The sequence below is a fragment of the Pavona decussata genome, unplaced genomic scaffold (assembly GCF_977016875.1).
Source record: "Pavona decussata unplaced genomic scaffold, jaPavDecu1.1 SCAFFOLD_254, whole genome shotgun sequence".
Classification (NCBI taxonomy): domain Eukaryota; kingdom Metazoa; phylum Cnidaria; class Anthozoa; order Scleractinia; family Agariciidae; genus Pavona; species Pavona decussata.
The window spans coordinates 4,875,197-4,889,156 of NW_028145657.1; the positions used below are offsets into that span (position 1 = coordinate 4,875,197).

General features: G+C 40.2%; 2 protein-coding genes across 2 annotated transcripts; one reads left to right on the forward strand and one right to left on the reverse strand.

The window, feature by feature from the left end:
- The first annotated feature begins 48 nt into the window (after window positions 1-48).
- On the forward strand, window positions 49-5,408 carry LOC146456728 (uncharacterized). Its single transcript, XM_085093036.1, has 2 exons — window positions 49-1,035; window positions 4,592-5,408. The coding sequence occupies exon 1, from the start codon at window positions 197-199 to the stop codon at window positions 1,028-1,030; it is 834 nt and encodes a 277-aa protein (XP_084949162.1). The 5' UTR covers window positions 49-196; the 3' UTR covers window positions 1,031-1,035; window positions 4,592-5,408.
- On the reverse strand, window positions 4,740-9,693 carry LOC146456729 (uncharacterized). Its single transcript, XM_085093010.1, has 2 exons — window positions 9,469-9,693; window positions 4,740-8,858 (listed from the first exon to the last, which is right to left on the reverse strand). The coding sequence occupies exons 1-2, from the start codon at window positions 9,575-9,577 to the stop codon at window positions 5,398-5,400; spliced, it is 3,570 nt and encodes a 1,189-aa protein (XP_084949136.1). The 5' UTR covers window positions 9,578-9,693; the 3' UTR covers window positions 4,740-5,397.
- Between the last annotated feature and the right edge of the window lie 4,267 nt (window positions 9,694-13,960).

Below are 13,960 nucleotides of genomic sequence, written 5' to 3' on the forward strand. Positions count from 1 at the left end.
TAGCTGACTGTTCCTTCCTCCCCTCCCGTGTACTTTCTCTTTTATTGCCACGTGAATTTAGTCAATTCACACAATATCAGCTGAACAGCTGAAGCCGGAAACGAAAACAATTTTCTGAGAATCAAAAAGCGACATCAAACACATAAGCCTTCGTCATTTTGAATCTGAAGTGATTCCTCGCAGTAAAAATAGGAACATGGTCAAAAGAGAAGCTGCAAATCCCAGGGAGAGAAGAAATGTTAAATTCAAAGATGGCGGATCCGCGACCGATGGCGACTCACAAAGCTCGTACAAAAACCTGGCTTTTCTTGGCCTCTTGGTCTTTCCATCGCTATTCTGGCTTGCGGCCGTCGGTAGTGATGTTATGTCTAATCTTGGCTCCGTTTTCGGGAGTCATTCCAACTTCTTTATGGTTCTAGGGTCCTTGATAATTCCTGTAGTTGCAGGATATTTTGTCAAACCACTTCGAAGTCTTTTAAAGTTTGTGATTCCTACTTTGTTTGCTGTGCTTCTCTTTCCTACTTTTCATGTGTACCTGTGTTCTCCTCTGGAAATCAGGAACGAGAATATCGGAACAAAGTACAGCTTGAAAACATCGGCCTCCGAATTTCTTCAACAAGCGTGCGAAGATGTTTGCCTCAAGAATTCTAAAATCCCGTCTTCATACTCCATGACGTTCTTCAAACCGCGAGTTTCCCTAAAAGTCAAGTTCAACCAAATCGTCGATTTGAACTTAACAACAACGACCATGATTGGTGGAGAGAAACTCCCCATAGCTAAAATAGTACTGTTGAAATCCTGGCGAAGTGTGAAAGGAAAATATTTTGCACTGCAAATGATAGCAAGAGTGCCAGTCAAGATCAAGAAGTTCGAGGAAGGATTGACAGCCAAAAAAGGAATGATTTTGTCTGGAAGAGTGGAGAATATTCCCACAGACCTTAAGAAGCTTCGCAGTGAGCTGGAGAAACAGAGACATTTTTTGAGACCCTTTATCTTGGAAGTCTTCCGAGCAACTCCATTGGAGGAATGAACAATGTAAGATTTTATTTTGCTTGTGATATTTGTTTTTCATTAACATGGGGGTGGGGTGGGGGGAGGGGTGCGAAGGAAAAATACACAGCCTTTCGTGAGCTATCACATGATGATCCCCCACAGCTTTTAGATTATGCTGGAAATAATGGGATTTTATCTTCTTTGCTTGTAAATACATGTCTAGGTTGGGGCTGTCTGTAAGAAAAACATGATTATTATTTAACTTTCAATCTTGTTGTGCCTGAGCTCAGAACCAATTCTGTTTTTATGAGTACAATATGCTATTCTGAAGGAAATAAGTAAATTAATATCCTTCCAAACGATGTGCCAGAACATGATTTGTTTGTAGTTTTATGTTTTCTGATTTCTAAAGAACCAATTAGTGCATCAATCCAGAAAATATCCATATATGTTCCCTCATAAAAGGAACTGGAAATTCCATGGAGTAGGGGAGGTGGGGGGGGGGGCGGGGAGGGGTTCTCATAAGGAAAGTATGAAGCTAAATTATTTTCCAGAGGGATAGGGAGGTCTTAGAGAAAATTTCTCCTGTGGGGGAGGTACAGTATGGATATTATTTTTGAAACTACACAATGTTGAAATTATGCCTCGGACAAAATAAAAGAAAATCTGTTCTCTCTTGGAACAAGATACTTTTAATCAGATAAAATTTATTTGGTATCATCTTAAAAAGACCTAGTGATGTAAATCCTCAGTACACAACACACCTGACTTGCCAACACAGGGGCTGTTCTGCCTGTAACAAACTCCATGGCACCTTAATTCTCAAATGCTGTATGTCAAGTGTGACCTGAAGCAGTATCCCCCTCCCACCCACCCTAGGTACAAATAATAATATTATTACGTTTATCAATGCACTGAAACCTGAAACTACATTAAGAATGATAGTTGATAGCTCAGGTATATAGAGCCAGCTGTGGTGTGGTGTGGTGTTTTCTAGTAAATTAGTGTATACTGTGACCAACATATGAGCAGAAGTAGTGTGGTAATGTTATTAAAAATGCATAGTGTCATTACAATATAAACGAACAGATTTTAAAATGCAAGTTCACATTCAAGGGTGTTGGGGGAAGAAACGCTTTACACTGCACCAGTAAAAAACAAAACAATCAAAATGGTATCAAATTTCCGTGCCCAAATATTTACGTATTTCAGAAAGAGTATAGTGTCTCAGATTACATGGAAAATCTAATCTTTCCTGGCCTTTAACGAAGATTCCACTGATTAAAATGTTTTCCAATGAGATAAGGTTCTCCAAGCCATTCTTTTATAGTAACTGTTATTTTTGCATTTTCTTTGAGAGTAAAAGATTGCAAAGACCTGAACATTTTGAGAAATTCAAACCAGAATATTTTATTGAATGATTTCCAATTATATAAATATTTAAAACCCACAAATGAATCAGACAGTTAGCAGTTCTGCTGTAAACCATTTTTTCTCAGTAATGTTGGAAGATAATTGCGCAAATTCTCCTGAAAAGAACGTTTTCCCTTTCTCACATCTTTTTTTTTTTTATCATACAGTGTAAATCAATCTTTTCCCTCAACAACATTTAGCATCCTGTCGTCTCGTCATCTGACGGCCAAAATTTGACATGTCGCTAGTCAATCAATCAATCTTTCTTTATTTGTACTTACCCTGGCTCAAAATAAAATTACAACAATTCGCAAGTTCTGATTACAGAACTTGCATAATTTTTTATTACTTGGGATGCCTTTTGTAATATGCAGGTGTATTATGATCTAATCATTAATACAATATGATTTACCACGGGTATTGAAGAAATTTTTCCCATCTGTCATGCAAAAAAATATTTAATGTTTTGAGTATTTATATTTAATAAAATATATTTAATAAAATATATTAAATAAAATATATTTAATTAATATATATATATATTTATATATAAATTAAATATATTTAATGTTTTAAATTGAAGCAACAAGACGTTGTTTATTTATCTGATTTATACCGCACACAGCCTGTAAATTTTGACAAATAATATTTGCCTCCTGAACTATAATTGTTTTACCGTGTTTTTACTTAGTTCTCGAAGAATTATTTTTATCGGGATCAGAGAACTGTTTTCTGTCAATTCCAAATTACTACAGTCACTGTAGTTCAATGTTGATGTAATAATTCAGTTTAAACAATATTTTTCATGCGGCGAATGACAATGAAAAAATGCGACGTAAATATCTGTCAGCAGAGATGATATAGGTCAAAGTGACAGAAGTATCTCGTCAAATATGTCTGGCAGACATTCAAGCGAATCTAATTTACAGGATTTAATCATCTTTTTTCCAGAACATGGGCTTTGCTTACCTGCTGCTGTGCAGGAAAATACTCAAACAGTGACAGTAATCAAGCCTGTGCTGTTAAAAAGATTTATTTTTACATCCTGGTTTCTTGACCCCCCCCCCCCCCCACCCCTATGAAATTTCCAATCCCTTCCTTGGGGGGTATGGACATTTTCTGGAACCACACATTAAGGTCATTCCCCTAAAATAGAACCTACACTCAGATTTTTTCCAAACTTTGCCTATGTGTGGTTCACTATATGTAAACTGCAAAAATGAAATAAAAAGGGGGGTCACCATGCTTGTTCGTCAGCAACGAAGCATTGAAATATAGTAATTTCTGCATGTTTGGACAAAAAGGACTATAACAGAGCATTTGCCAAAAACAGGAATTATTCTCTGAAGAGAACAGTTAACAGCTCATTTCATAGAATTTTTTTCAATGTGAAATCTGTTTGAAAACTATTCCTTACCAGTACTACTGAGATAATTTACAAAATAGACTAATTCAATACCTCTGAAAGTAGGCCAAAATGTCCATTGGCTAGATTATTAGGCACAAAATTTAATATTTCTAACACTAGGATTTTCCTTAAATTTTCACGGTAGTTGGCAAACGATATTTTGATTAGAAATCTGAAAAGAGAAAATAGGTTCAGCGGGTTGGTTTTGCAGATATTTCAGAAAGCAGTGGTAAATCAAGCTTCAAAACTGGTTTCTCCACAAAGACTGGGGCGAGTCTTATAACACCTTAGTTTCCGCGCAAAATGCAAATTAAGAATTTTGTTGTTAGATGCAAGTCAGATTGAGTGATACTCAGTAGTAAGCTAGAAATAAGTGTAAATTTTTTATTTTGCCATTGTGCGCAGTAGAGTTGCCCACTGCAAAACAGGGGAATGACCTTAACTCTTTCAGCCCTAACGGTGATCAGCATCAAATTTCTCTGTCATGTCAATGCTTATTTAACCGCTGATATATAATCAACCAAGATGAATTTTCTTGATATTTCAATAACTTCTCTCTAGTACTTTTATGAGAAAAGCATGGGGACAAGGTAGGAGAATTTGGTCTTTGATATTATGGGTTAAAAAAGACAAAGTTTGGATGGATTGCAGAGTCATATTTCCTCAGTAGCCAACTGTTACTACTCCAAAGGAACAGGGCAATAATGAAGAAAGGACTGTCTTCGGGTAACAATAACAATTATTAATTCTTATCTCCCTTTCCTATTTCTCTTGTAGTAACTGCTGCAAGGTAATACTGAAGCTGGCAATGAGGATAATCAGCTAAACAACACATCTCAGGCGTCAAGGAGCAAGTAAAAACTGTTAGTCAATTATCAACCAGAGTTGCGAATCGGCCCCTGAGTAAAATACAAGACAACAATAATTCTACATCAAACATTTTATTTACACTATCATGTGAGTTCAGACCTTCACGAAAAAGTGCATGTCACTTTTGACAAAAGCAATATAATGTGACTTGTTCTTAAGAAAACTGTTCTACATTCACTTCAAGAAAAATATTCTCACAAAATAAATAAGTTTTCACTAATATAAAACTATTTCACATCAGTTTTGCATTTTCAAGGTATAAAAATATTTTCTAGAAGTTAGAATAACTTTCTATTAATTTTTAGCTACATATTAAAGAAGATATATGTACATCCGTTTCTGTGATATTTCAAATACATTGTTGCAAAAATCAATGCAATGGTACAGTGTCACTATCTTATTTTTTGTTTTTTCACGTCTATACACCTATCTTTTTATGTATACAGTAGCCCAATCATGTTTGGCAAGTCTCTTTCTCAGTTTTATATGTGAATTCCATGCAGCTATGGAATAACGTAAGTAATTTAAAACGTACAGTTATGGCACTAACCCTATTTTGAATAGCAGGGAAGTTCTTCTTAGAGTCTCATGGCAAAATTCACAAGATCTGCACAATAAATGAGCTAACATAACAGTAATAAATAGCTTTTAAAAATTCTACTTGTACAGAAAACTTAGTTACATTTTAGAAGTTACATCAAACATTAAATAACTTATGCTTGGATAGGTCCACTTGTATTATTTTCCTGTATTCTGAAAGGTGCCTGATTGTCAACAGCTGTTTCGAGTTTTGCTTGCGGAGCATGGAGCTTGCTTATGTGACGGGACAAGTGACTGGGGTTGTTGAAAGCTTTTGGACACTTGGAGCATTTGTATGGCCGCTCACCAGTGTGAATAAGAATATGGCGCTGCAAATTACCAGAAATTGAAAAGCATTTAGAACAGTGAGTACACTTATAAGGCTTTTCCCCAGTGTGAACTCTTGTATGAATGACAAGTGCACTTTGTTTGCTGAAGGCCATTTGGCAATGCTGGCATTTAAATGGTTTCTCACCAGTATGGCTGCGGATATGCCGGACTAACATTTGTGAATCATTAAACGACCGAACACAAAACTGACATTTGTAAGGCTTTGTGCCGGTGTGGACTAACAAATGTTTCTCAATCGATTGAGAGTCACTAAATGCACGTCCGCAATATTCACATTTGAAGGGTTTCACTCCAGTGTGGCTATAGGTGTGTTTCTCCAGGCTTGTGTTGTCGTTGAATCCCTTGTTGCAGTAGTGACACTTGAATGGCCTCTTTTTGTTGTGCACAAGCATGTGACATTGCAGTCCATCAGCACGTGTAAATGCACGTGCGCATTCAGGGCATTTGAATGGTTTCTCCCCAGTGTGTGTGCGCTCATGAGAACTCAAGTGAGAATGCCACTGGAATCCTTTGCCACAAAATTTGCAGGTGTACTTTGCACTCCTCTTTCTGCCTTTTCTGACAATGCGGTTGCCATTTTCATCAACTTCAGAAAAATGTCTTGGTGAAAGGTTTTCCTTCTGAGTTGGGCTGAAAGTTTCAACACCGTCCATTTCACTGCAGTCTTCTTCTTCCTCCTCCTCCTCCTCTTCGTCCTCCTCCTCTTCGTCCTCCTCTTCTTCCTCCGACATATTCTCACTGTAACCATGAGCCAGAGCTTCTTCTTCAGAAATGTACACCCGTGGGGCAGTAGACTCCACTTTGACAGTCCATGTGTTCTGCTCAGGTTGTGGCCCAGCCTGGATGCCGTAATCCCTCATGACAACGGTGTAGGAACCCTCTTCGTTATCTTGGGGTGAACCAGGTGGAGTTATGACACAGCTGGATTTGTTCAGAGAAGGATTGTGGCCAGGAGACTTGGAAATTCTCTCACTACACTGCAGCTGTGCCTCTGGACTGGATGTTTGCTCTGGGTAGCTGCTTTCAGGTGGTGATGATATGATTTCACGATGTGGCATGGCTGTCTTCCTTCTCTTAGCACCCTTTGGTGGCTGGTTTGGATGCTGAACTGAAGGCTGCACTGTGGACTGGACTGAAGATAGGACTGGGGGCTGTACTGCCATCTGGACTGGGGGCTGGCTTGTTGGAACCATTACTGGTGCATCTGTCACGGGCACCCTGTACACAGGACTGCGCAAGAAGTCTGGAGGAGGGGGTGCGTAAATGAACTTCTGAGCTTCTTTACCATCTGGGGTGTACTGTGGAGTTGGTGGCTGGCTGGCATTCTCAGCAGGGTAAGGCAGAACTGGTAAAGCAACTGGCTTGTGTTCTGGATACTGCAGTGGCACATTCTCGGCTCGTTTATTGGCTGGATAATAATGGACTTGCACTTGACTGCTGTTTTCAGGTTGGTAATGGACTGTACTAGTACTGTGTGGTGGGTAGTAAGGCTGTGGCTGTGGCTGTGGCTGTGGCGGAGCTGGTCTCTCATTGGTATACTGATGTGGAGCTGCTTGGGCCGGTTGAGCAGGCTGGCTTGTGGGCACCTGTTGAGCGGGTGGAGGGTACGGCATTGCTACAGGCAAGACATGAACTTGATAGGGGTGCTGGTTTGGTACTGCTTGATACTGCGGTGGGTACATGGGTGGTCTTGTCAGTTTCTGATCTTGTGTTGGATATGGTGGCTGCCCTGGAACCACTTGTCGTGGAGGAGGGTAGTGCTGGGGTGGTGGAGGCCCCACTGTTTGGACAGGAACAGGATACGGCTGAGAAGTGGCCACAGGTTGACCAGGAGGTGACAACTGTTGTGGTGACACTGGTTCTGACTTTGTGACAACATATGGCGGGGCTGACACTGGCTGTGCTGTTGCTTGCACTGGATAGGCTTGCGGTGGGATGATCCTTGGATCAGCTGGAGGGTACGGCAAAGCAGCTACTGGAGGATTATTTGGCTGTGGTGGGAAATTTGGCTGTGCGATTGGCTGCTGCATTGGATGAGAAGCTCCCGGATTAGACATCATTCGTGGCTGGTACACAACTGGTCCCTGCGGTTGTGGCATTGGAGCCTGAGGAGGTGGTGGACCCTGAACTTGTGGTTGTTGGGGCATCACTGGAGGAGGTTGTGGTGGTGGTTGCTGTGGTGCTGCTGGAGGAGGAGGCGCTTGTTGCTGGTATCCAGCCTTGGGCTTAGTCTCGCCATTTCTTCCCACTGGCGAGAATAAATTTGGAGAGCCAGGAACTTTTTCAAGAATAGCAGCTCCAGGGACAGCCTGATATTGCATTCCATTAGAGCTTGGAATTGCATACACTGGGAGATAATGAACGACTGGTGCCGCAGGAGGGGCAGAAACTGGAACTGGGGCAGCAGCCTGTGGTGTGGGTTCACTTCTTTGAATGTAATGCCCAGGAGTTGGCTCACTAGCTGTTGTTTTATTACAGTGGTAATCCTCACTTGGATGGCGTGCAGGCGGTGGGCCATTTCTTTTTCCATCAGGATAAGCAACATCCATTGTTTGGCCGATCGAGTGAACTTCCACGATCTTCACGTTGTCAAGGCCAACGTTCCTCGTAGTTGGCGAGACTTCGCGTTTCTCGCGCGGGAATTTTCCCGGAGCCTCTGCATAATTATACCGCGTGGGGTTTTCTTGACGAATGCCCTTTTCATATTCAAATCGTGCGGTCTTGTCTTGACAGCTCACTGAATGTTCAGGTGGATTATAATAATAGCCGCCATTGGGGCTCCCATGAGATTTGACCCGCTTGGATTCCGCCGCCGGATAATTATGACTGTTTCGCTGAAGCGTTGAAATGGTCGTCTTAGGAGGCACTTGTCTGTCATGCGGAACATCCGTGAAAGCACTTTTTGCGTTGTTTGCTCGGCGCGGTGATTCTGTGCCTTCTTGTGCGACTTTGTAGTAATAAACAACGCTTTTCTTTGGGCTTCGCTTGCGTGTTTTTCGCTGTGTCTTGGTTGCTGCGCGCGGAAATTCTGTGACGGCATGTTTGTTTGAGTCGGGTTCATTTCCTTGGCTAGGACGCTCGCTTGGGGCAGAAATCGGTGAAGATATTTCACGTCTCTCGTCTGCTGCACTTTGCGAATGTTTTCGCTTGGCGTGAAGATAGGAGGGCGACGTAACAGAGACCACAGACTTTGAAATTTGATCCTCGGGTTTCGATAAGGAAGCACTTTCGTTGCTGTGGGGATCTGTGAAAGTAGAAAAAATAGCAACATGAGACAGGAATTAGAATAGGTTGCGAGACCGCACGTCGAAAATAACCAATTCGTGTGTCAGCGTTCGAGGGCAACCAATTCGTGGTAATGAGGAAGCTTTTCGATTTTTCTTTATAAACTAGCGACTTTTTGTGGTTTCAATCGAGTTTACACAAGATGAACAAATCACTGCATGGGCGCGCTTAATTAAGTATTCAAAATCTGAGCAATAAACAGAAAGCGCGCTAATTCAGTTAGAGAGATTAAAAACACCAAAGTCGGGAACGGTTTCGAGCAGAAATCGTAAGTTCCGCTCAACTTTTACTAAATTAACTTTCTTTGAAGCTTAAGTTTAATAATCGTGGCGTTTGCCCTTGCCCGAAATTTGACATGTTAAGCGCGGGTAAAAACCCGGCTCAGAACTTCGCCGAGTTTACAAAAGTTTATAAAACCGCCACAAGTAAACTCAGTTAATATTAACTCATATCCCCGACTTTCGAAACTGGCGAAAGAAAGTGATATTTCATCAAATGGAGAAGAAACCGTGGAAGGAAGTTTTCCCGATAAATTTACGCAACATCAAAGGCGCTTAAATTAAACTCACCAGTAACAACTCCGTTGGAAAAATGCGCGGTCTGCTGTACTGACTGAGTGCCCTGTTCGTCCTCTTTCTTTTTCTCCTTCTTAGCTTTGATCAAGAATGCTCGCGGCATAGCGATTCCTTCGACGTTGGAGAAAATCCAACGGTGCTATTTCTAACGTTGCGCTACACTTGAAGGATGCTGACAAATGCTGCCGTTAACTGCCCGACACAGCATTAAGGATATTAGCATGCGGGTATATTATTAGTATTCAATGCTCATTCGACAGGAGAATTCCGTTGAGTGACGTCACACAGTTGAAATATCACAATGTAACTCCCCCGCCATTTTCACCCGGGACGGTCGCGTGAGACGAAACTCTGACACGTACAACATTTCCTTTACTGAGGTTAATTTTAGTGCTTAAAGATGATAAGAGATAAGGGAATTGAACAGCGTCAAGCAGTGGTGATTTGAACAGAAAAGTTGTCAGGAAGCGAGAAATTCCGGAGACGGAGACCCGAGTCAATATTAGTTCACTGGCGCTACCCCTATCGGGTTTATTTTCCACCGGAAGTGAGTGATTTCGCTACGGTTCGACGACTTAAATTCCGATACTCCACTCCACGCACGAAACTTCTCCCCGCACGTGCTCACACGGTTTCGGTCTAGAGTTCTTCATTTGTGCGACTCCTAACAAACTTCTGCCGCGATCAAGCGTTTTGAGAAGACGAAAGTGTGTTTTTTCGAATTTGCTTCGCGCTTGAATTCCCCAGTGTCCAAGTAAAATTTGCATTTCTGTTCTTCAAGTTTTGACACGTGTTGAAGTATTGACACTCGATGAACCGTAGCTAATCATTTGACGTCAATAAAATCTCGTGCTCGCATTAAATAAAGTAGAAAGTTTGGGTGAACACGTTCCTTGTTCCAGGAAAGTAACCTGAAACAGTCATGGTATAAATCTGGAACGGACTTTGTGAGCCACACAAGCACTGCCAATTCCAAGATTTCCAAATTTCTGGGGGGTGATATCAAGCATTGTTCTGGCCTGAAAAAGCAAATTAGCATAACTAGTTTTTCGAGATTACTGTAGAACAAACAACTTTGACTTTTTTCACCGCGAATGAAAACTATAAATAGCAAAATGCACAATCATTTTATCAGACCGTTTTATCAGAAATCACACTCTCTATATCAGTAACTTAATATCAAGGCTAGTTGTGGGTTTGCATCTCTTGAGGGATATTTTTGTTGCCTTCTCGTTTCTCCAGTTTATTTTTCCCTGTATTAATTGCATGGAATTAGCTGGCGTTATTTGTTTTCCTCTGTTATGGAAACCTTTTGAAAACCGAAAACCGCTCCTTGGAAAACAAACTTTGCACTTTTGGTCTCAGAGTTAAAATACTTCTCACTAGCAAGTATCAAAGTAGTTTTCTATGCCACTAGAGTATAAAGTTCCCGTTTTCCTGTCAGAAGCAATATTTCCCGTCAACATCGAAATGAGATAACATTTTTTCACAATAAATTATGCATTTTTTAGTGGCGTCCAAGTGTTTTGAAAGTTCCTGGTTGTATTCAAATGAAGTTTCCCACACGCCAGAGGAATGCACTATAATTAAACTTATGTTTAAAGATGAGGTTGTTTAAAAGCTTTTTTCACGAGAGCACTGCTTGGTTTAAATGCCTTGTGTAATTTACACCCAATTTGTGGACTTTAAAATGTCAAAGTCTTTTGATGCGAAAGAATTTTTCTCTTCCTAAGCTTTTAGGTGGCTTTTTGTTCTTCCAGATTACATGTTGTTCAAATGGGGTTACATCATCTAAAATATGAAAGCAAACATTCTTTTGTTTCTGCCAGTTCATAACAAACGAGCCACCAGCTCTCTCTTGAGACACAAAAACAACTCGCAAAATACAACAGCGAAGCAAAAATTGTGACCAGAAATGGGGTTTTAATTGCAAACAATGCAAGCCTGCCCATGAGCACGTTTATGTGAAGCATCGGGCGTTTTATCCAAGTAGCGGATAACAATACACGTTTGTTATCCGTTGGACTTTTCCGATAAAATATAATTAAAATGCAAAATAGGAAGAGTTTTAAGTCAACCGTGAAAAGGGCGGAGAAACGAGCCAGAAAAAGCTCATAAATTCAGTTTCCCCGCCAAAACAACAACCTTCTGCGCCTTGCTGGAAAGCGAGGGAGCGGGTTTTGAAAAGCGATTAAGAAGGTCTAAAATAGTTTTTGACAGTAGTAAAGCATTGTTCGTGCGCGTTCCAGGGTTTAAAAGTAGATTGCTAAGGAACAAACATGCCACCGGTCTTAATGAACACTTTTTGAATTAATAGCTGTCTTTTATTGTTATCAAAAATCAAACACCGGAGGGCAATATAACACTCACTAATAGCTCGCTACCTGGAGACGGTGTAAACAACTAACGGAGTTGAAAAAATCGGGGAGTCTTGCAATGCGAATGGTCAATCACTGCTTAGCGTTTTCATTTTGTAGGATTGAATTAGATGCTTTGGGAGAATGACAACATTACAACAGCATTTCTTTGGTGTTGCGTAGCGTCTAAAAAGTGATAAACACGTACATGAACACAATACAGATCTAATAATCTCGGCTCTTTTGACCTTAACTCCTCCCACGTTTAATATAATTCGTGCGAAAAAAGTTCCGCTTTCAAACAAGACCTGTTGAATGTTCATCATTTTTCTATAGAACTGCTTCTTTCGAGCTGGATGGACCTTTAAACACATCTTCGCTCTCTTTCGTATAGCTGCGCGCCGCGAAAATTTGTTATCTCGATCTTGTTTTCGAAAGCTACGCGTCCCTAATGACAAAAAAGTCGCAAAACTACTGAAGCGAACAATTTCTTGAAGCAGTTATATTGCCTTTGATTTGCATATGAATCGAGACCTGTTCACCTTGAAAATACAATCAACTGTTGATAATACGTGCTGCTTTACAATGTTTGTTGTGAGCCGCAATCTTTAAAGAAACAAACCGAGGACTGAAATAAGGGTGAGAAGTTTCGAAACAACGAGAAACATACTCATCGCATAGTGTGGTAAAAATATGTGAATGTTACAACGGTCAATTTGCACTTCACTGAATCAGGTGATCTCGCACGCCGATTACTTTCAAGTTGGTTGTATGTGATTAAAAGTCCATTAAACCGTCGGAATCAGCGCTGTTATTAAACACCTATTCAGAAAACATTAATTAGTCTCGTTTGGATATTTTTCATTTAGACAACGGATTTGTTTTTCAACAAAAGCATTCGTTTGTTATATAATGTGCCGAGTTCTAACGGTACAGACTATAAATGAATGTGAATATATGAAACATATATTTTGAACTGCGGATGAAAGATTAAATAGAAGAAAAGCAATTGCGAAAAGAAAGCCTCAAAAAAACTTCAGGCTTGAACGGGGTACAGACTATCTAAAACGGTCCGCCAGCTTGGACATTGTTCTCGATTGGACCAACCTATTGTCACGTTTTTGAACACTGAAGTTATTTGAATTCTTTCATAGACGCTTAGTCGAAAGGAGTTTAACCGTTTTAAAGACTAAACAAAGCATAATTTTCCACGGTTCACGAGTTCTGTGCGTCAGAAATCAAAACACAATGCGCACTGAATCACGTATGTTTTGAGTTTTACCCATCTTCCCCGCAAAAACTTTCTTCATTTTTGCGGTTACAATATGTACGATTGTAAGCTATAAAGTTATTTTTATTTGTAATGCAGTATAGCGTACGATGTCTGTACCATACGAGACTGAGTTTCCTCAAATAAATCTTCCCGTGAAATTAGACCGACAGCTGAGTATGATATCGACTGGCTTAATAGTGTTTAATCTTTCCACAGACCAATGTCTCCTTCGTCGTCCCAGTCATTTTAGCCCACGCTTGAAAATTAATGCCCATGTCGAAAGTTGGCAGCTCTGATTAAACGTTTTGAGTTTCAAAATTGGAGAAAGCTGGATTTTTTTGTGGTTAAAAGTGGAACAAATTCCTTTTATTTTCGTTATGGTGGGCCGCGGAGGTATTTGAATTTTCAAAGAGTGTGCGGGTCCAAAGTTTTTGGGCGTAACCGTTATGTGAACGCATTCCTTAGGAATGCAATAAATTTTGCTTTTGTGCTTTATACCAGATCTACTTTGATCTATTTTGTTGCCAGATCTGTCCGTATTTAGATCAATTTTCAATAGAAATATAGTTTATTTTATGAAATGGCCCAATTGGACAAGTTGGTGTTATTAGATACTAAAATAGCGCTCTCTGAATCACACAAGTACAGTATCAAGTAATTCAACTTTTCTCGCAATATTAATTGCAACGTTATTGTGTTATGTCATCTGGCATCTCAGAGGTACATCGGGTTTTTAATTTTTTTAAAAAATAATTGCTTTGTATCTTTTTGCTTCTTTCAAATTATCCAAGATCTTAGTGAACATTATCGTAGTTTTCCGCTTTTAGTTTTCCGTGCAATCTTTGGCGAAGCTTGT

Coding starts and splice junctions, on each gene's coding strand:
- LOC146456729 (XM_085093010.1), bottom strand. CDS start 9,577: ATGCCGCGAGCATTCTTGATCAAAGCTAAGAAGGAGAAAAAGAAAGAG. Junction 8,859..9,468: donor TTCCAACGGAGTTGTTACTG/GTGAGTTTAATT, acceptor CTACTTTCACAG/ATCCCCACAGCAACGAAAGT.
- LOC146456728 (XM_085093036.1), top strand. CDS start 197: ATGGTCAAAAGAGAAGCTGCAAATCCCAGGGAGAGAAGAAATGTTAAA.